General features: G+C 40.1%; 1 protein-coding gene across 1 annotated transcript in view; it reads left to right on the forward strand.

The window, feature by feature from the left end:
* Window positions 1-21945, forward strand: part of hdac7a (histone deacetylase 7a) — a 54394-nt gene that overhangs the window by 10659 nt on the left and 21790 nt on the right. The window contains exons 2-7 of the mRNA XM_037684383.1: window positions 18069-18254; window positions 18366-18456; window positions 19016-19136; window positions 19858-19952; window positions 21178-21300; window positions 21436-21545. Of these exons, the coding sequence (XP_037540311.1) occupies window positions 18108-18254; window positions 18366-18456; window positions 19016-19136; window positions 19858-19952; window positions 21178-21300; window positions 21436-21545 (687 nt within the window). The 5' untranslated portion in view covers window positions 18069-18107. The remainder of the gene's footprint in view (window positions 1-18068; window positions 18255-18365; window positions 18457-19015; window positions 19137-19857; window positions 19953-21177; window positions 21301-21435; window positions 21546-21945) is intronic.

The raw sequence follows: 21945 nt of genomic DNA on the forward strand, positions 1-21945 counted from the left end.
TTGATGGTGCTCAGATGGTTTCCAACCAGTTTGATGGTGCTCAGATGCTTTCTGGAGTCCGCCCTCTCCCCCGCTGACTCGTTTGAGGAGGACCTGACTCAGCTTTGTTAGATTTTTCTACCTGGATTATTGAGCGGGCAGCACGGTGGCGCAACTGGTCGAGCTGCTGCTTCTCAGCGAGCAGGTCCCTGGTTCAAATCCCGGTCCGGGGGCCTTTCTGGGTGTAGTTTGCATGTTCTCTCCATGCATGCGTGGGTTTTCTCCGGGTACTCAGGTTTCCTCCCACAGACCAAAAACATGCATGTTAGACTGACTGGTAACTCTAAATTGTCTCTAGGTGTGAGTGAGAGAGTGAATGGTCGTTTGTCTCGTTTGTCTCTGTGTCCCTGTGACTTGCGACCTGTCCAGGGTGTACCCCGCCCCTTGCACAGTGATTGCTGGACATGGGCACCGGCGACCCCCATGACCCAAAATGGAAGAAGCGGGTAAAAGATAATGGATGGATGGATGGATTATTGAGGATGAATCAGGGTATAATCAATGTGCATTTTTTTTTCACAAGATCTTTACTTAATATATCCCATAATTAAGAGTTGGAGTCAACACTGTTTGTTGGCAAAATATCTCATAAACCACTGAAGAATGTTTAATACTTTCAGAATGTAATCTTTGGATGCTCCTCAACAAACGGTGTAACTTCGATAATCTGTTCTAGTTTAGATGGAGACAGCAGCTAATTAACATTAGCAATCACAAAAATGGTTATAACTATTTACTATTTTGAGCTCAAATTTGGTGTGGTAGTAGCTGAGTCATTTTCAACCCATATGCTTAGTGCGACATCCTGTTATATTCTGACATACACAATGTTTTCAAGATTTACTAAAACTGCCAACAGCTTCACCATTCCTTATCGTTGCATTAAAAGTAGCGGGTGATGTAATCACTCAGAATACTAGGCTTTAATTTTGTATTGTTCTTAAAAAACCAAACAAAGAGCCCGTGTTGCATCAGCTTCACACACAGGAAGATTTAAATTGCATTTTCAGCACAAAGTACAGATTTTTGTTTGCTAAATAAGGAAGTGAGAACTAGTTAAGAATTTGTTAAAATGCAGCACTGAATTATTCAATTTAATGTGGTTTATTTTTGTGAGGGTTTAATCCTGTCCTCTCTTCAGTATCAGCACTGCGGTTAGGTATTTTCTCAGAGAGAAAAAAAAAGAATAGCATAATACCGTATTTTCCGCCGTATAAGTCGCATCAGTCCAAATATGTCTAATAAATAAATAAGTCGCATCTATTTTGTGTCACTGCTGACCACCTGGAAATGTGGGCCGGTGTTGTGCCAAAAATCGATTGGCTGCCAAAATGGCGGCCACAGGAGCGTGCACGGGAGGACTTTAACAACAATTTAACAAGATTAACGCTTACAAACAATTATTTGTTTGCTCTAAATTATATTAAAGGTGTGTCTCAGTTGAACTTTTACTTAATAAATCCACTTTAATGGTCAAATCCGATGTATTTCACCTGGGCGGTGCAGCGAAATGCAGCTGATTTGACGTTTGCTCCAGGAGTTCCGGAGCGAGACGAAGGTGGCTTTTATGGCAAGCCAAGTGTCTCATTAATAGCCACTTTTACCTATTAATGAGACACTTGGCTTGCCGTAATGCTCGAGAGCCCTCTAGTGGCCGCACGTGGTAGTGTTTAATATTTTTCGTGTTTGAATTAATGAAATCATCAGATCTCAGCCAAAATATTCGTTATAAATATGGGGGGAAATGTATATTAGTTGCTTTGGTGTATAAGTTGCAGGACTTGCAAATGTATGCAAAAAGTATGACTTAAATGATGAAAAATACAGTAATAATATTAAGAGTTTTACATTGTGTTTTTTTTCCTCCCAAATCCCCTTCAATAGCTGTTTCGTCAGCGTCAGTTGTTGCTCTCATTTACATACTTTCAGGCATTTCCACTTGTGTAAGACGAGACATACTCATGAGTTTGTTTAGGGTGAAGCTTGAACTGTTTTTGTTGGCAAGGGTTTCAAAAGACGAGGCGTTAATTGGGTTTAGCAATTCTAAGGAACATCTGTTCACACCCAAATAACCTGTACACATCCTGCTCGATGATTTGTCCCATGCGAGCGCAGTCGTATTCAATTTGACACCAGAGAAGACATTACGTAATTTACTTACAGGAGTATACGCTTGTTAAATGTGTTTTGGTTCTTTTATTATGCAATGAATGTGTTGCAAGCACATGCGTCTTTTTGCAGACACGATAAGAAAAACACGACAACGTCGAGGACAAAGCTCGACTCTTCTATTCGTTCAACTTTTCTTCCCACTCTACCACAGTTTGTCTTTTCCCGGTTTCTTTTTTCAGCGTGGTGTTCTTTTGTCAGAATTTGTATTTTCCCCATCTTAAAGGGTTTCCATTTGCATTTAAGTCTTTTTTTTTTAACGTGCATTCAGAGTCAAACACCCTGAGGTAATGACATCTTTATCGACTGAAAGTTAGCTGTTGCCTCTTAAAGGTGCAGACTGATTGAGACGCGCTCATTCAGCCAGTGCAGTCATAAAAGATGAAGGTGTTGTCACTATATTTGGAAACACGATAAGACAAAGATGTGGCGTCTGCTCTGCTGATTGTTGACCGTGTGCGGAGTGGATGAATCTAGTGGCGCACTGCTGGCTGTCGTCTCTCTGTTAGAAAAACCTCTCGCGCGCAGGCTGGTAAAGATTGCTGAGCGGCTCTCGTCTTTTGACTTTTTAGAGTTTTTCTTTTAGTTTTACTGCTTGTGCTCACGCTTTTTTTTTTTTCCTTCCTCCTGAAATTTGATGTGAAAACGAAATCAAAGGGAGAGATCGAGGGAGACCTTTGTATGTTTTCGTCACACCTGTAAAACCAGTCCTGATTAGGCGTTACAAATACTCAAATATAGAAGTTCAGGTGGGAGGATTCGGGGTGAAGGCATTATGCATTTTTACATGCTGTGGAGGGCACACACGCCTACATACACACACGTACATGTTGGCTTGTGCGTGTGAAGAACACACGTCAAATCCACCTAATCTGTCAGATACATCAGCACATTCCCAACGGCCGCTCTTACCGTTCAAACTGTATCACAGTGCTCCCCTGGTGATTTCCATAATGACACACGAGTGCGCCCACACAGTCACCCTCACACACTTAAACTCTCTCAGAAGTGTCCATGCAAATTATCCTCCGTCAGTTGTGGGAACTAGACACAGCTCCTTGCAGAACATTTGTTTTGTTGCTTTACAAGATGGACTTTTTCAATCAAAGTCTTTTTTATTGATTTTTAAACTTTTTTTTTAGAAAACACACACACACAAAGAGGAAAAACTAAACATACAACAAAACCCTCCCACACCGGATCAGCCACATAGACATGAACATATTAGACAGGCACTGACATGTTTTCAACATACGACATAAATGGCTGCCAAATGTCTAAAAATCTCTTAACAGACCCTTTCAAAGCATATCTAATCTTTTCCAGATGAACGTGATACATGACTTCTCTTATCCAGTGTTTGGCGTATTGTTTTTGTACTAGTGCTTAGTGTATTTTTAGTTTAGTGTATTTCTTAGTTCGTATCTTAGATATTATTACTGTTTTTCTTTATAATTTATACTTTTGTTGGATGTAACTGGGACCCTGTGTACACAATTCATTCCACCACGTACATGTGGTGGAACGACAAATAAAGAAACTTTGACTTTGAAATGCCGGGGGATGTGGATTCTTCCATCTGCATTTACAAGATGAAATTTAATAGGAGTTTTAATTTGAGAAAAATAAAAACAATTTACAAAAAAAGAAGGATACCCATTTTTGCAAGGCACTGTACATGAGTTCTGTTCTGAATTTAGTGTCACGTTTAATCACAAGTTTGGTCCTAATTGTACAATATCCTTTTAAAGGCAATCTCAGTTTCATGGATCTTTTGATTTTTTTTCTTTCAACCTTTATTTATACAGGCTAATCTCATTGAGCCACGAGGACTCATTTACAAGAGAGACCTGTTTCAGACCAAACACATAAAGCACAGACAACAATGACGACAATAAACTACAGTAAAAAATGCAGTAAAAACAAGAGTAGTGTATAAAACAATAAATCAGAGTGCTGTAAAACAGGGTGAGATACTAAAAACAAGAACATATTTGTATTGATTTTTGTACAGACATTATCAAATGTTGGAAACCCCTTAAATAAATCAAGGTGGACAACTTCAGTTCCTGTTGCAAGGTGTTCCAGGTTGCAGGAGCTGAGTAGGAAAAGGCCTTTTTGCCAAGTTCAGTCTGCACTGAGGGAACGCTGCAGGTAATGATGTCCTAAGAGCACATGCTGTAACTGCACTGATGGCGTGCCATGTGGGAGGAGATATAGGAAGGTAGCAGACGGAGGGATTTAAGTTGAAAATGAACCAGTGTGAGAGCCTACGTGTAGATAATGATGACCATTTGACCAGTGAGTACAGAGTGCAGTGATGGGTACGGTAGTTACAACCAGTTATGAATCTTAACGCTCCATGGTAGACAGCATCCAACATCTGCAAGAACCTGGCAGGGACATTCATGTAAATAATGTCGCCATAATCAATGGCCGGTAGGAAGGTAATGGTTATAAGGCGTTTTCTGGCATTCAGATTTAAACAAGATCTATTTCTGAAAAAGAAACCCAGTTTTGATTTCAGTTTTTTTTTTAAATCAAATTTTCAATATGCGGTTCAAAAGAGAGATGTGCATCGACCAGAATTCCCAAGTATTTGTACGAATAACTCAATAGGAATACCATGTATTGATGAAATAGGAGGAAGAGTTGTAAAACAACATCCCTTTGGTTTTGTCAGCATTTAGCACCAGCTTGAAATAGAATCTCAATTTGGATCTGCCTGTAATGAAAATATAACAATGAGATAAACAAATAAGAACAAGACTCATTCAGTTGTTAAATTCCATTGATAGTAATCCAAAAATAAGCTGTGTTCCAGTAGTAGTAGGGAGAGAAACAAGTTTGAACTACATAATGGAGATTTGCATTGCATAACATTCAAGGAATTCCTGCAACAGAGGAAAAACAACATACACCGTTGAAAACATTCCACACATTACTCTGATAAAGGTTTGAACAGTTGTTCTCTTAACAACAATTTTTTTTTTTTTTTTTTCATTTAGCCTTTTATTTATCCAGGTTAGTCTCATTGAGCCACGAGAACTCATTTTCAAGAGAGACCTGTTTTTTTAGGGAGCACATGGTGGGGGTTAAGGGCCTTGCTCATGGGCCCAGAGTGGGGCGAATGAGGGTGGGGGCAAGTGTGGGTGTTTCACCTACCCCACCCACAATTTTTGATGTTGTCGGGGCCGGGGCGTGAACCGGCGATCTTCGGATCACAAGCCCACCTCTCTAACCTCTGCACCACCACTCCCCTATTTAATTTAATTTAACTTTCCTGTCCGGTGGTTTTCTAAATGCAGTCATATCAGTTCACTTAAAGGTCTCCTACGTGTTGTTAAATAAATGTGTGTGGGGTGTGTTGTATGCTTGTGTGTTAGTTTTGTACATGCCTTCTCTGTTTGGCTAAAAAATGGTCATTTAAGGAGAAATAACACCAACTCTTAATTTTTATGTTGAGATTTGTTAGTTTTGTAACAACACAACACAGATGTATTGAGATGTCACATGATATACTTTTAAGAGCTCTGTTACCACCTGAGTATCATGTTACCTGGGAAGGCTCAGTGGAAAGAGTGTTCAGGGATTAAATGTGGTTACTGGAGCTCATGGACTAAACCTGTATGTGGTTTCCTGACTACAAGTCACGGTGTATATGTGGGAACTTGCATTTATTAAACAAACTTTCTAGTAATTTTACAAGATTAAAAACAATCATGAGTTCAGTCATCGGGCGGCAGGAAAGAAACTGAGGTCATCGTCTCATTTTGAACTAGGTGTGGGAATATTTCAGCACCTCACGATTCCATTTGGTTACAATTCAGAGGCTGCAATACAATTACAAAACAATTGTGGATGTTTCTGCATGCATCCAAAATGACACTGCAAAACAGAATCTTGAAGTTCGAATCTCTTAGACTTTAAAGAAACAGAAAATACTCTCTGCACTGCAAGACAAAGAAGTTTTCATTCAAATAAGGTTTTGGGAACTATATGGACAAAAGAAGTAAATGTGCTGACTACAGTGACATAGATGTGTGTGGCAACGGATGCACATGTGTCACAGTTTTTGTCATCCTCACTTTATGTGTGATCCCATTGAGTGTGACAGTGTTTGTGTTTAAATGCTTTGACAAAAGATGACCATGTTCTATCTATACCATGGCTATACAAAACTGCTCAGGGGGCCACTGTTTCTGAGAGCCAGCAGCTCGAGGGGGCCGGACATCCAGCGATTAAAGTCATTATGTAAATTAACCAAGTTTTACAATGATCTGTTACCTTTTAAATTTGTTTATTTTATTGTATTGAATCATAAATGCAATATACAGAACCCAAACCCAGAACCCCCTCGAAAAAAATTTAAATTAAGTGGACCAGATTGACGTTCCGGCCCACGGGCTGCCAGTTGAATAGTCCTGGTATATAATCTAAGTGCTATGTGTTTTTATATGTATGTTTCCATACACTGATGAAATTGGTTCTCCGCATTTAACTCATCACACCTGAGATACACCCAGGTGGAGCAGTGAGCATCTACGTAAGCGCCTGGGAAGCAATTGGGGATTACTGGTAGGTGTCTTGCTCAGGGACACCACAACATGTGGGCATAGCCGGGAGTCGAACTGCAACTTTCTGGTCCCAGATCGGCTGCCCTACCTCTAATCCATCTCCACCTCATGGTACAACATAACATGGCATCTCAATGGGCTGAGACTGGCTGTCAACTCCAAAATTGTAAGAAAAGAGCCTGATTTGTACACATTATGACAGCTGCCCCATGTTAATAATAATACGTTTTATGTGTACGCACATAAGGGGGAGTGGTGGTGCAAAGGTTAGAGAAGGTTGGCCTGTGATCGGACAGTTGCTGGTTCTACTCTCCGAACCAACAACATCAAAATGTTGGTGGAAAAGGTAAAGCACCCACACCTCATTTGCCCTACTGACGATCACAATCACCATCTGCTCTCCCGGGTGCCCTAGATAGCGGCTCTCTGCTCCCCACAGAGGGCTGTGGTAGCTCGGTGGTCTGTGGTTGCGTCAGGAAGGGCATCCAGCGTAAAAACAATTGCCAAGTCTTTGTATGAGTTAGTTCGCTGTGGCGACCTCTGAAGAAGGGAGCAGCCGAAAGAAGAAAAATGTGTAAGCACAGTTCAAGACACCCGAGGCCACTTTACAAATATAAAACGGTACAAAATCAAAAACACAACATAAAAACACAGAATATGAAGGAAATTTAAGTAGAGATGGCTCCACTAGAGCGAGTAAGCTAACCTGAACCATTGAGTTTTGAGTCATGATTTGAAGGTGGGAAGAGAGTCAATGCTGTGTGTGTTTGGAAAAGAGGAGTAGTAATATACAAGAGTAACATTTAGAATAAAAGAGACAGAATTGGGTCACTTAAAAAAAAGGAATATTCATTAAGAACTGCTGCAAACGTTTTCAAGACATTCTGGATGCACCACCTTGAACGGCATCTCCCAACCAGTCAGCCAGTAGTCGCAGCCCAGAAACTGTTTGAAGCGGCTGCAGTTTTTCTTCTCCTCCAGGTAGAAACGTGTACCAAACTTACAGATACTGCGGCTTTTTGTCTGTGCCGTTTTTCCACACAACTTCATAGAAGTGCTTCCAAACGCTGGTTTTTGGCACAGAAGATGCTGCTTGTAGTTCAAGGTTGTGCCTGTGTTGTGTGCACGCCATAAAACAACTGTATGGTTACTTCTGTACTTTAGAGTTCCACCTTTTTCAAATTTTGTGATGTCATTAACTTTAAATAATAGTAAATTTATTGTCATTTTAAAAATAATTTCAGGTTTGTTCATGTCAGCATAGTGATGCATGGCAAAGTAGATTATAACCTCCACTCCTAGTAAAGACTAAATCAAACTTCAGATGCCAAAAAATTGTGGTTTTTCTGAACTGTTTTAAAGAAGCCAGATTTGACAAAGCTTTATGTTACTCTGATCAGTGCAGACATTGTTAAATATTAGTTTCAGATGCCTTTAAGTCTATACAGTAGTCTCTTGCTACTTCGCGGTTCGTTTATCGCGTACTCGCTCTATTGCGGGTTTTCAAAATAAGATTGGACATGACACACAACTGGCTGATTGATGGATGAGCCGCACGACCAGCATGGAATTTTTATTTAAAATAAATTATTTAAAATGACTTAGCACCTGCAGCACATTTGTGCAGCCCACACTGCAGGAGAAACATCCTCCTGCAGCTGATCAGCTGCTCTCCGTGCAGAGCGGTGAAGTAAATGAGGAACTGCTTTATAATAAATAGGAAGAGGAAAATGACTGTGTGGAAACCTTTCATTCTCGTTTTTCCACATCTGTAATGGATCTCCTCACCTCTCTTCGTACCCTCCCATGCTGTGTAATTGAAATTATGCGAACATTTTGAGTCATCAGCGGAGAAATGTCTTGTTTAATAAAAAGCAGCAAAATTCAGTGAACGAATATTTTTGCTCAAATGTTTTTATTTTCATTAACATTTTTGTGAGTTTTTAATTATAGCTGAAAACTGGAGGTGACATTGTTAAGCTATTCCACAAGCATGTGCATGTGTGTGTGTGTGTGTGTACTGTAGCACTTTGCTTCTTTGTATAAGCATGTTCTTTCCTCATTCCCCCCAGAATAATAACCTTATTATTCCATGCTGTCATTATGGAGACTACATGTGCAGAGCAGTGTGCGCTTGTGTAAATGCGAGTCTTTGCCAAAGGATTTCTGTCATTCCAACCGCAGTCGGCATCCAGACTGCCTGCGTGTTTGCGCCTCCTAATATGGAGGAGCACTGACCTGCACGTGCAATGCAACGTCAGAACAAATCGGAGATTTTCAGATGACTCCACAAACCCATCAGTCGCTTCACGTTTTGTCGTTTCGTTTTAGGCAGCGCTGCCGTTGGCATCAGGCCAAACCTCTGCGTGAGTGACATTTACTTCTCACACTGCGACATGACAGCTGAACACTGGGAGTACCAGCACCAAGATGATGTCAGATAGTTATTTTTAAAGCTTGTTGTGTATGTGGGTTTTAAGTTTTCAGTGTCGGGCAGGTTTGTGCAATGGGTGTCTGCTCCAGCCTGTTTTGTGTGTGCAGCTGTGCACATCCTGGGAACGTGTGTAGATGCATCGGTTTGTCTGCGTGGGTGTGGGTTTGGAACGTTCAGGAGGGTTTGCGCCTGCAAGACAGTTTATGCAAGTTAACAAAAACAAAACATATAAACATTAAAGACCTAGCTGTCCTTGAAGGAATGCATATCGCCTGCTTCCTATCAAGATGGATTTTTAGACCAAGACCATTTTATGTTGAGAACTTACCTTTTTAAAAATGCCTGTTTTCATCTACTATTGAAAAATAACAAAGTATACAATTTCATCCATTATCATATTTTCACTTATGTGTTGGGAATAACTCCCAGCTACTACCATCATTATTTTTTAATTCAATATGTGTTAAACTGACTGAGTGACAGCAATTTTTGTGTTCGCTAATGATGATTAGTTGTGGTGGCCGTCTTGATTTAGATAGCCACCAAAAGTGAATCAGTTGAAATTGTACATTGCTTTCTGAAAATCTTATTAAAATCCTTCAAGTGGTTCACAAGATATTTTGCTGACAGACAATCAAGGCTGACTCCAACAGTTAATGACAATGTTTTAAACTAAAATCTTGTGCCGTAACATTTATAATGTGAGCTGTATATGATTCAAGGAGTCAAGATTCTTTATTTGTCATGCGCACCACATGTGGTACATGTGGTGGAACGGAATTGTGTACACAGGGTCCCACTTACATCCAACAAAAGTATAACATGTAAAAGAAAAACAGTAATAAGATCTAAGATATGAACTAAGAAAAATGTGAACTAAAAATACTTAAGCACTAATACCGTTAGTACAAAAACAATACGCCTAACAGCAGCATGAACATGAGTCTGTGTGAGCAGATGAGTACGAATGAACACAGCAACATGAAACAGATCAGCAGCAACATGAAACAGATCAGCAACAACATGAAACAGATCAGCAGCAACATGAAACAGATCAGCAACAACATGAAATAGATCAGCAGCAACATGATGGGATTTTTTTCACAGTGATTATTCTGGTTAGACATTCATGAGTCCAACAGCCTCAGGGTAGATGCTGTTCCTCAGTCTAGTGGTTCTACACTTAATGCTCCTCAACTTCCTGCCTGAGGGGAGCGGGGCAAAAAGTGTGTGTGCTGGGTGAGTGTGGTCCTTCATGATGCAGGTGGCCCTCTTCCTGTATCTGGAGGTGTAAATGTCTGTGATGGTGGGGAGGCTGATTCCAAAAGACTTCTGTGCAGCCTTCACCACTCTCTGCAAAGCTTTTCTTTCTGCATCAAATTTTAGGTCGGTATCTTTAGACTCAATTATAGCACTTTTTTAAGGTTAGTTGGCTGTGGCAGCCATCTTGAATTGGTTTAACTCCGAAAGTTAATCGGTTGTAGACGTCCAAGTACATTCTGCAAGTTTTATTGTTGTTGTTGTTGTTTATTTATTATTATTGTTTATTATTATGTGCCAAATGTTCTTGTAATATTTTGCTAACAGACGGACACATAAACACAGAAACAGAGAAGGGCAAAAACATTATCATCTAATGCACATGTGTCAAACTCAAGGCCTGGGAGCCAAATGTGGCCCTCATTGACATCTGGCCCCCAAAACAATAAGTTAAACATAAAATACTTTTTTCACTTGAATTTTTTCTGTAATCTTTGATTATGATGTCGAAAGTGCAACCGAGAACGTCGAATGAGACCAATCAAACTCTTGTTGAGGAAACTGCAACCAAGAAAGGATGTTTGGTATCTAACTTAAGATTGGCCCTTGGTTTGAAAAAGGTTTTAATTCTGGACCCCTTTTGTAAGTGAGTTTGACACCCCTGATCTACGTTGGCTTTCAATGACAGGCAATAAATACTGGTATATATATAAAATGTATACATGTTGATTTTTGTCGCCTATGTTTTCATGTGTACTTGTGATGTTGTGCAGTCGTATCATCTGTTGGCCTGAAGTACTTCAAGCTATGTGTTGCTGTAATCACAGTACTTTTTTTTGTGTGAATAGACAGGAGCATCTGCCTTTATGTGTGTCATGTGCAGAAACCACCCCCAGCCTTTCCCCGAGCTGTTCCCTTCCTTGATCCTGTATTTAGCTCCGGATGAGACAATCTTTCCCACTGATTCGGCCTTGCTATGCAAACAGCATGCAAAGAGTAGGAAAATGTGTTTTGTGACGGGAATAGACAAACGGCGGATAAAGTGTGCAAACAACCGAACAAAGAAACCAGAGTTTATCTTCATTTATTTTTTTATTGTCATTGTTTGAAAAATTATTTGATGCTAATTTTCTTTTACTGGTGAAAATCTTTAGGCATCTCACAATTTGGTTACAAGTCAGAGGGATGTGAAGCCTTTATAAAACAATTTTTAATGCATTTTGAGTATCTTGAATTTTAAATGTTCAGGACTTAATTTACTTATTAAACACTCATTTATGGAATTCAATTTATAATGAAGAATGAACAATAACATATGCTCCCAAAAATACTTTATTAATTACAGGCTACTGACCAATATTTAACATTGATGCCAACTTAAATGTCATAGAAAATCTAACGATTAGCATTTTCCCCAGGCGCTTGCATAGATGTCCACTGCTCCACCTGAGTGTGTCTCAGGTGTGATGGGTTAAATACAGAGAACTAATTTTGTCATTGTATGGAAATATACAATGATGACAACACAGCACTTATTCTGTTTGTCATTGAAAATATCACAAATCAAGTGTTTCAAAGGTATCGAACAGGCCAAGTCAGGACCTCTGGACGGATTCTTCTAGTTGAAACGCTTTGTCTTTTATCCAAAAGACTTCATCAGTCTGAGGAGCTGCAACAAACATCACAACAAAAGTCTTATGAATAGCACTTTCTCATAGTAGATCAACCGGTTTGATGGTGACAGTCCAAATTAGTTGTTCACATGATAAAGGAGGACCATCAGCCCAACAATTGATTGTTAGTGCACTGATGGCCGCTTACTATTCACAGAGGGCTGAGTGATGCTAGCAATAACAGCATTGTAAGAGGAGGACAGTTGGACACGGAGGCCTCCTCTCCTGTTTAACGATGGACAGGTTCTCTTCACAAAGATGGCCTCCTTCACTTCTCTCTCAAACCATCATTCCTCTCTATCAAGGATGTGAACATCTTTATCCCTGAAAGAATGACCGCTGGCCTGGAGATGAGTGTAGACTGCAGAGTCCTGGCCTGATGATGTTGATCTTCTGTGCTGGGCCATCCTTTTGGCCAGTGGCTGTTTAGTTTCCCCAATGTAAGACTGATCTAGTTGTTCACATGAACAAGGAGAAATGCCACGCAAGACAGGCCCTGGAGAAATATGGATAACCTAACTGGACCTTCCTGAAATCAGAGAAGAAACTCAAACAGGACTCCAGTCAGCCAACAGGTGAAAAGGAGGAACCCAGACCAATGGTCATTCCGTATGTTGCAGGAGTTTCAGAGAACCTGAGACGTTTATTTTCTAAACATGATTTCCCAGTGGCTTTCAAACACCAAAATACATTACGGCAAAGACTGGTCCATCCCATAGATCCAGTCCTCCAGCACAAACAGAGTAACATTGTGTATGCTGTTCAGTGTCAGGAGGGTGATCAGTCTTACATCAGGGAAACTAAACAGCCACTGGCCAAAAGGATGGACCAGCACAGATCAACATCGTCAGGTCAGGACTCTGCGGTCTACACTCATCTCCAGGCCAGCGGTCACTCTGTCAGGGATGAAGATGTTCACATCCTTGATAGAGAGGAACGATGGTTTGAGAGAGGAGTAAAGGAGGCTATCTTTGTGAAAAGAAATCGTCCATCATTAAACAGGGGTGGAGGCTTCCGTGTCCAATTGTCTCCTTACAATGCTGCTATTGCTAGTATCACTCAGCCTGTTGCAAATAGCAAGCAGCCATCAGATGACTAGCGATCAATTGTTATGCTGAAGGTCTTCCTTTAACATGTGAACAACTAGTTTTGGCTGTCGCCAGCAGACTGTTTGATCCACAAGAAGGTGCTATTTATAAGACCGAGTTTGATGCAGCTCCTCAGACTGAAGAAGTCTTTTGGATAAAAGACTAAACGTTTCAACAAGAAGAATCCGTCCAGAGGACCTGACTCAACCTTGTTAGTTTTATCTACCTGGACTATTGAGCATGGATCAGAATTTTTCAAAGGTAATTCTAAAGTCATGTCATGTTTTGATAACTTCATCTATTATTTTCAGACATACAGTATATTGTTTAAGCTTTAGCAAAGAAAAAAATGAAAAAAGATGTGAAAACAGTTTTTCTACAATGTTTCTACTACAGGAAGTTACTGTAAGCCTACTTGGATAGACGACACCGAGAAGCTACCACTCTGCTGATCCTCTTAACTTGACAACACAAAGTTAACAAAAACAAAATCCATTTTTTAACATTTGAAAATTGATTTGGTCACTTCATTGTCGACGGTGCCTCTAAAAATGGATTTGACCTCCCACCCCAAGTTCCATTTGCCTCAAATGTCAAATCTAGGAATGACATTTCTCCTGAACTAACCTTGTTCCAGTTCCAGGTCATGAAGCCAAAGGGATTTGTTAATTGTGCTCAGTGACCAGGCCAGCTATTCTTAGCAGTACAATCTGTTATCAATGTATTTCTATGCTTTTTATGCATTCAAACCCTATAGCAACAAATGTTCTGATAGAGGCTGTATAGTACTGTGTGAGTAACCGCCTAAATGAGATACAAACTATTAGAAGTACAAATGGATAATTACCATAGCTACTGCTGCTCTCATCACAGTTTTTGCACGCAGCAGCCATTAGAATTGTTGAGTTGAGGGTTGGTTAGAAACTTCCCATTTTCCAAGTTAGAATTCGGAAAAGTTGCACTTTCTGACTCAGAAGTTGGAAATTCCAACTTCCTTGTACAAATGGGACACAGCACCCTGGTTTCAACATGAAACCTAAACAGCTTTTTGTTTCGTTTTGGTTTAGTGCACAATAAATTAGGTTGTTTATATTTTTATTTAACCACCTTTTCTTTGTCTTTGTGCAAAATGTTTCTCAAAAAGTTTCGTTAACAGTATCCTGTAAAAGGCCAAAATTCCAATAAGGACTGTGTAAGTGAAAAATACATTTCCATGGCAACAAAGATAATTTCTAAAACTCTGTTTTTAGCAATGTGTAGGACAATTCCTGTCAAGTACAGGAAACTGGTCATATCTTAAGATATCACAGATACGAAAAACAGTTTAATTGTTGTCAGTCTGGAAACGCGTCATCCGTAGTTTAATGATTTTGCCTCTGGGGCAACTGCCAGTTTGTTTTTCCAGTGCACCCACTGGTGTAACACAAAAAACATTAAAAAGCTTCCGGGAACTCCAGAACAAGGACAGTTTTATCTGTGGACTAAAATGTTAAGGTTAAAACTAAAGTTAAGAAAAAACATTTAAAAAAGGTGTTTGAGTTAGTTTAGCTGAAGTGCTATGTGTCTTGTTCTCCACAAGCCTGCTCACTCCTGTTGGATCAGTCCTACGTAACTGCAAGAAGGAAAAAAAAAATTACAAAACGTCCGTTAGTTACTACTGATGTCTATTTTTAGAGCTAGGTAGTAAACAGTATTTCCTCTCATCTTTCTTTTGAAAAGCTTTAAATTATATGTTTTAATTATAATGAAAGGCAAGAAGGCTGGAGACAGAACTGGAAGTGGCAGAAGTGAAGATGTTAAGGTTCTCCTTAGGAGTGACAGTAAGATTATGAATGAGATCATCAGAGGTACAGCACAGGTTGAACAACTGGGAAATAAAGTTAGAGAGGCCAGACTGAGATGGTTTGGACATGTCCAGAGGAGGAACAGTGGATACATTGGTAGGATGTTAGAAATGACAATAGGTGATATATGGATGCAGTTAGAGAGGACATGCAGGTAGTTGGAGGGAGGACAGAGGATGCAGAGGACAGCATGAGACTGAGGAGGATGACTTGCTGTGGTGACCCCTGAAGAGGGAAAGCCAAAATACTTTGTAATAATAAGAAGAATGAAAGACAATTTACAGTCTGATGAAGATGATTTACAGACTGATGAAGTCCTTTGGATGAAGGACGAAACATTTCAACTAAAAAATAAACCGTCCAGAAGACCAGACCTAATTTTGTTAGATTTTGTACCTGGATTATTGAACATGAACTTTGATGTTTTGAACTACTTTGGCTATGGCTGCCTCAGAGGAGTCGGCGGGGAAGAGGGCGAACTCCAGAAACCATCTTATCACCATGAAACTGGTTGTCCCACTATGTGAGTAAGCCACTTATGGAACTGAGTTTGTTGTGGCTCCTCAGATTGATAAAGTCCTTTGGATGAAGGATGAAACATTTCAACAGAAAAAGAAACCATCCAGAGGACCCGACTTAACTTTGTTGGATAGTAATCTTTTGTTTTGCAATTTACATATTTAGACTAAAGTTAATTTAACCTGACTTAACTTGGATTTTTCTACCTGGATTATTGAGCATGAATCAGGATACTAAAGTTAACCGTTTCCTTATTTTATATCATAGAAAATACAACTTGAGATGAACAACACATGACAGCCATGAGCAATTTATTTCAGAATAATTTAATCAAAAATGATGAACAAGCTTGTGCAGAACATGCTGAGGAGATGGTTCATTCATTTGAATTAAGCGTGTTGCAACGAGGAAAAAGCTTAAACCTAAGCAATAGTGGCCCTCGAGGAGGGGAACTGAGAAAACATTATGCTCTAATGCATGGCTGAATTTCAGCCAAGCTCCAATTATCAGATACAGTATATGACTGTTCATATCAAACTCAGAGTTGACACAGAGTCTGCATGGTGCTCAGATCCTGTGGCTCAAAAACAATCCCAAATCATCAGACTTTCACCATCGTGCTTGACGATGTCAACGATGTTATGGTGTTTTTGGTCGGCTCCAGCCATGGCACGTTGGTTTTTATAAGCCTAACACGTATTGCCATGTTCTTTCTTTCCGTGCAAGTCTGAACTTGGTTTGAAGTTGCTGGGAAGTCCACTTTAATGAAGAATTGCCAGATGTTTTGAATGTTTCTCACTTGTGAATCATCTGTCTCACTGCAAAATGATGGTGTCAAATGTTGGGAAATGGCACTGCCGCTCTCTCTAAAATGATGGGCAGCAACAGTTGCTTATTTAAGATCATAGCTCTTAGGGATTTTTAACAGGCAGCTGAACGCTCCAAACCAGTAAACTGAAAAATACTTCTGCTCTTACTGCAGTGATTGCAGTTAATAAACTGCATTTAAATACCAGCATCTAAACCAGAATCAGAATAAGCTTTATTATCACTGTACCGCGATACAGTGAGATTATGTTTGTACAGTCGTCTGAAAGATGGGCGGAGTGCACGTTGCTGCTGCTACAGGAGCACGGCCTCTTATTCTTTATCAGAATAATTTTTTAGATAGACAAAGGTAAACGGCCATGAAGATGGATAGTTGTATTACTAAAATATCTCTTCACATCTTGCCCTATCTGGACACAATTTAAGACGTCAAACAACTCTACCAGCAGCACATTTATAAACACATTACATATGCATTTGACATCAAGATGGTGAGATTTGTCCATGAAGCACTTCCAGATAGGCCATAGTCCTGATAAGATGTTGGTCAGCCGGCAGTTCTGATAAGCCTGCACAGAAGTTATTGGGGGCATGGGTGGTGCGATAGACGAAGCTTTTTTCCTTAGTTACTCATGTCCCAGGAGACATTTGATAGTCGGCCTGCTTTCAAGGCCAAATGGGAGAGTCAGATTCAGATAAACCACAATTGTTGATTTTCTTCAGGCACACTGTTTTTTTTTCTTTTTTTTCTTGTCAGCCTTGAGTCCTGCTGGTACTTTCAAGATCCAAAAATGGACAGATTTGTGGGCATTCCACTGATCCGTGCTATGAGCCTCATCCAAGGTCGTTTCCAACATGCTGGCGAGTTCTAGAAGCTGCAGGTGGCCTGCAATTCTCACAAATCGCTTTCATCTTGTGGTTTAGCTTGTAAATCAGCTGATTTTGAGTACTTGTAGTATGAACCAAACCTTCACACAGACTTGGCAGTTTTGTCATGGCCAAAACTGCTGCCAATATCTTCCTCAAAAGCTGATAACAAAGGAACCCACCGATGCCAAAAAGCAGAAACCCTGCTATCATGAATCCAATTATATAAATGCCTTTGTGTCCTCCTAAGACAGAGCAGAAAGACACATCAGCACCCACAACCCCCACAGGTCCATGACATATCCTGCAGCGTGAGTCTCAGCGGGACATGAGGGCTCTCCAGGACCCTGTCGATTTATTGAAAAGATTTTGTCAATTTTGTTGAAAGTCCAGCTCACCAGATCCATAATGGCATTTTTCGTTCAGAAGATGTGTAACAGGAGCTCTGAGACACAGTGATATTTTATCCTAATTTATACGGAACATTGGGTGTTTTAGCCTAATGTTGTCAACAAGGTTTGAGCAAAACGACTACAACATATTACCTTCTCAAAATTAGATGATTTTAGTTTGAAACCGGCAAGAAAGGTGGTGTGCGATATGCATTCTTTCAAGGAATGTTAGGTCTTTATTTTGTAATTGTCACAAACTCAAAATTACTGTATTTTTAACACCATGCTCTCTCTTTTTCAAAAGCAGGACGTCTGTAATGTACGGATAACCTGTTCTGACTCAAAATGGCACCCGCTTTTTTGTTTTGTAATCTCCAGGTTCAGTGGTGGTGCCTGTGTCCAACACAGTTTTTCCCTATGGACCTCAGGGTGGGCGAGCGGGGGATGCGCCCTGGTTCGGACACGGCGCTCCTCACTCCTCTGCACCCACCTTTACTCCTCACACCCTTCTCCCCACAAGCCCGCTCCTCCTTCTCCCAGCAGCAACTGCACCAGCAAATCAGGGTAAAGGACACAAATATAAAAATGGGAGAAAATCCTGAGAAATAAGAGGTGTAAGGATGATCAGCTGTCTGTATGTTGCTATATTATGCATGTGTGTGTTTGTGTGGCTAGTTTAACATGGAACAAAGGAGGCGAGAGCAGGAGCACCATGAGAAACAACAGGAGTTGCAGCAACTAAAACACAAAGACAAAAGTCAACAGAGTGAGTCCATGCACACACTTTGTAAAACCTTTTGACGTGCTCCTGCAAGTTTTATTTAACATCCCAAGTTGCCATTCTTTGTGATCTTACTGTGTCACCTTTAAAATAATTCTGAGTGGTAGTTGTGGCCAGAGAGGAAAGTCCCTGCAGAAGGGGTGTAACTTTGGACAGGGATGAACTGCGTCACTTCGTTTTCAGTCCGTTTGCTGTGAAACAAGGGCTAAAAATAACCTGACAAGTGGAGCTTCAACAGCGGAATTAAATATAGTGTTGGGCTCGAGCAAATAAAGTCACTGGGTCAATATTGACTTGATCACCCCTAACACCTGCTGTCACCTCTACGTGCATACACACAAATAAACACAAGAATATCAGCAAACAGACGCTCAAACAAACTTCTGACCTCACAACTCCACACATATTTGTTTACCGACACATGCATCTTCTTGATCCCATGTTTGTCCCCAATTGCGTCCTGCTAACACGTGTTCTGTTTATTGCAGTAGATGTTGCTAATGTCTTCTTTGGTGTTTGATTGGTCGTTGTCGTGGATGGACAGGTGCCGTGGCCAGTTCGCTGGTGAAACAAAAACTCCAGGAAGTGATTCTCAAGAAGCAGAAGCAGGCGGCGCTGGAAAGAACAAACTCTAACCCTCTGACTCCACATCCTGTACCGTACAGGTGACACACGACTCTGAATGTCATCATAAACCCAAAGTACAACCTCAATGCTAACAAAGTGGGGCGATGCGTAACACAAAAAAACATTTGACGTGTTTACTATGTTCTGCTGTAAATGAAATATGGTTTTATAACATTTGCAAATCATTGCATTCTTTTTTGTTTTCATTTTACACACATACCCATCTTTACAGAAATGGGGTTATAAATTATAGTAGGCCCTCGCTACTTTGCGGTTCGACTTTGCTCTATTGCGGTTTTTCAAATTAAGATTGGACATGACACACAATTGGCTGATTGATGGATGAGCCACATGATCTGCATTAAATTTGTATTTAGTATAAATTATTTTAAATTATTTAGCACCTGCTGCGTACAGCCCACAGCTGCAGGATAAGCTTCCTCCTGCAGCTGTGTCATATCTCTGCTCTGCAGCCGAGAAGTGGGCGTGGCCAAGAGCGCTGGCAAATGGCAGAGAGCTAAAATGCTAAAATACTAAAATAAATTCTACTTACCACTTGTACTACTATTCCTACTTTGCGGTTTTTCACTTATCATGGGGCTTCAGGGTATGGCTCCCCAGCGATAAACGAGGGACTACTGTACACATTTGCCACTCTTAATATAAAACTTTTAAAATCTGAATTTATCATCAATTCTCTGCTGTATTTGATGTCAATATTTACATAATGTGTATATTTATGTGTTTAAATTATTCCAGAAATCTATGTCCAGACCCCAGTGCGTCCTCCCAGGCTTTAGTTTCACCTCCTTCACAGTCGGAGGGCTCAGAGGGGACACCGCTGCGCAGAGCAGGTAAAATATCAAATATTTCATGAACCATGAAACAGGTTTTAATAAAAGGTTCAGAAATCTTAGTTATCTTCTACAACTGTTTAACTTTTGGACTCAACCTAATTCAAGATGGCTGCCACAGCTAACTGAACTTGGAAAACAAAACTGGCTATAGCTCAGCCAAGTTTATAAATGTTAAGCTAAGACTTGGTTTGGTGTTAGCTGAGCATCATCCTCAGTGCCTACTTACAGCACAACAAAAAGTGCAACACATTTGCTCGAAACCTTAGCATTAACTGTTGGGGTCTACTCTGCTGCAGTACTTAATTTGTAAACCAAACAATGCTGGAACACAAATAGCAGTCTTGGGCGTCCTCCCCCGGAATTTTTTTTTATAAATTTGATGCCGTTTCCTGCATTCTGATGTATTTTAAAGGGTTTTTAAATATCTACGTTTACCTACATTTGTAAACACTTGATTCATTAAGTATTTTAAAGAGCAACAAGAAGTAGCCTGACCAACAGCTCTCCCTGTGTGAGTAGAGCATGCTCCACTTATCTCAAGCATCCTTGCACCTGCTCCAGTATCTCCTTTGCCACTGCCTTCATGTGCTTCAGTTCTTGGTCATTCATTTGTACAATGAGAAGACTATTTTTTTTTTATTTTATTTTTTTTTAATGAAAGTAAATTGAACTGTTTTCGACATTTTGATTTTGTTTGTTTTGGTACGTGTTGCAGGTTACGTGATTACCCATCAAACATTTATCTTATTTTTAATAGATAATCAATTTTTTATTAATGACCCATTTAAACTGTAAATCTGTTTTGCAATTAAGTTGTGCAGTTTAAGTACATTTTTTCTGTTTTTAATTAAATTGCCCATGACTGTACTTTAAGGGGCAGATAATTTTTTAAGGGTAGAAGCAGGAATTCTTACTTGAAGGAACAGCTCTTATGTGATATTAAGAAGCTCGTAAGTTGCTGTTATGTTTACAATTAGTGTTTGTGTAATTATTTTCAGATTACAAGTCTAATATAGGTTTTATTCATTCAAGGCAGTTAAATTTGCTCATAACTTTAATATTAGTAAGCCTGAGAGTTACCGGAGCTAAGAAAATAGTTACTGGAACGCACCCTGTCAAAATAAGAGCGTTCCCGGATCCTGCTCTGGCAGGATTTATCTCAAATTAAGCCCTGCTCTGTTGTCACATTTAGTAACATTTTAGAGTTGCTTTAATTTTTCAGCATCTGAGCCCAACCTGAAGGTGAAGCACAAGCTGAAGAAACACCTGAACACCCGCAAGAGTCCGCTCACCCGCAAAGAAAGTGCTCCGCCCATCATCAAACAGAGAACACCGGAAGCGCTGGGTAAACCCACACCCTCTCACACACAGCAATACATGGGAGTTTATTTTTAATTGTGGTTGCTCTAAACTGCAGGTTTTATTTTATATTTGAAATGTGACTGAGATGTACAATCATGTGATCCATGTCTTTCAGCAGACTCTTCCCCCAGCAGCAGCAGCACTCCGGTCTCTGGGTGTAGTTCTCCTAATGACAGCGTTCCTAACGAGAATGGACTACTGCCATCTGCAGGCGGACTCTCACACGAGGTTAGCACCGAAATAGAACGTGCAACGGTAAATCATTGTGTTTAGACTTTAACAAAGTGCTCACTAACTGAGACGTTTAGACAACATCGGTAAATAAAGCGAAAAATCTAAAAGTGGAAAATGTTTTCTGTCTTTTTGGACATTTTTGAATAGAAAAGCTGATTTGCAAACATCGATTTTTGTGGACAATAATGAAATGTTTAAAGCAACAACAGAAGAGCTTGTTTGTCAGCTGTTTGTGCATGATTCATTTAATCTCAAAAAGTCAGATCCGAGCGACCTTCGTCACACCTGCTGTGATCTGACTCATCATCACACGCTCGGGTGGAAGAGAGGCAAATAACACTCGCTTCGGTTTCATCGCTTCACATTTTAAGTTTGATGTGCGACTGGAAATATG

This window comes from Nematolebias whitei, chromosome 11 (assembly GCF_014905685.2).
Source record: "Nematolebias whitei isolate Nwh7 chromosome 11, NemWhi1, whole genome shotgun sequence".
Taxonomy (NCBI): domain Eukaryota; kingdom Metazoa; phylum Chordata; class Actinopteri; order Cyprinodontiformes; family Rivulidae; genus Nematolebias; species Nematolebias whitei.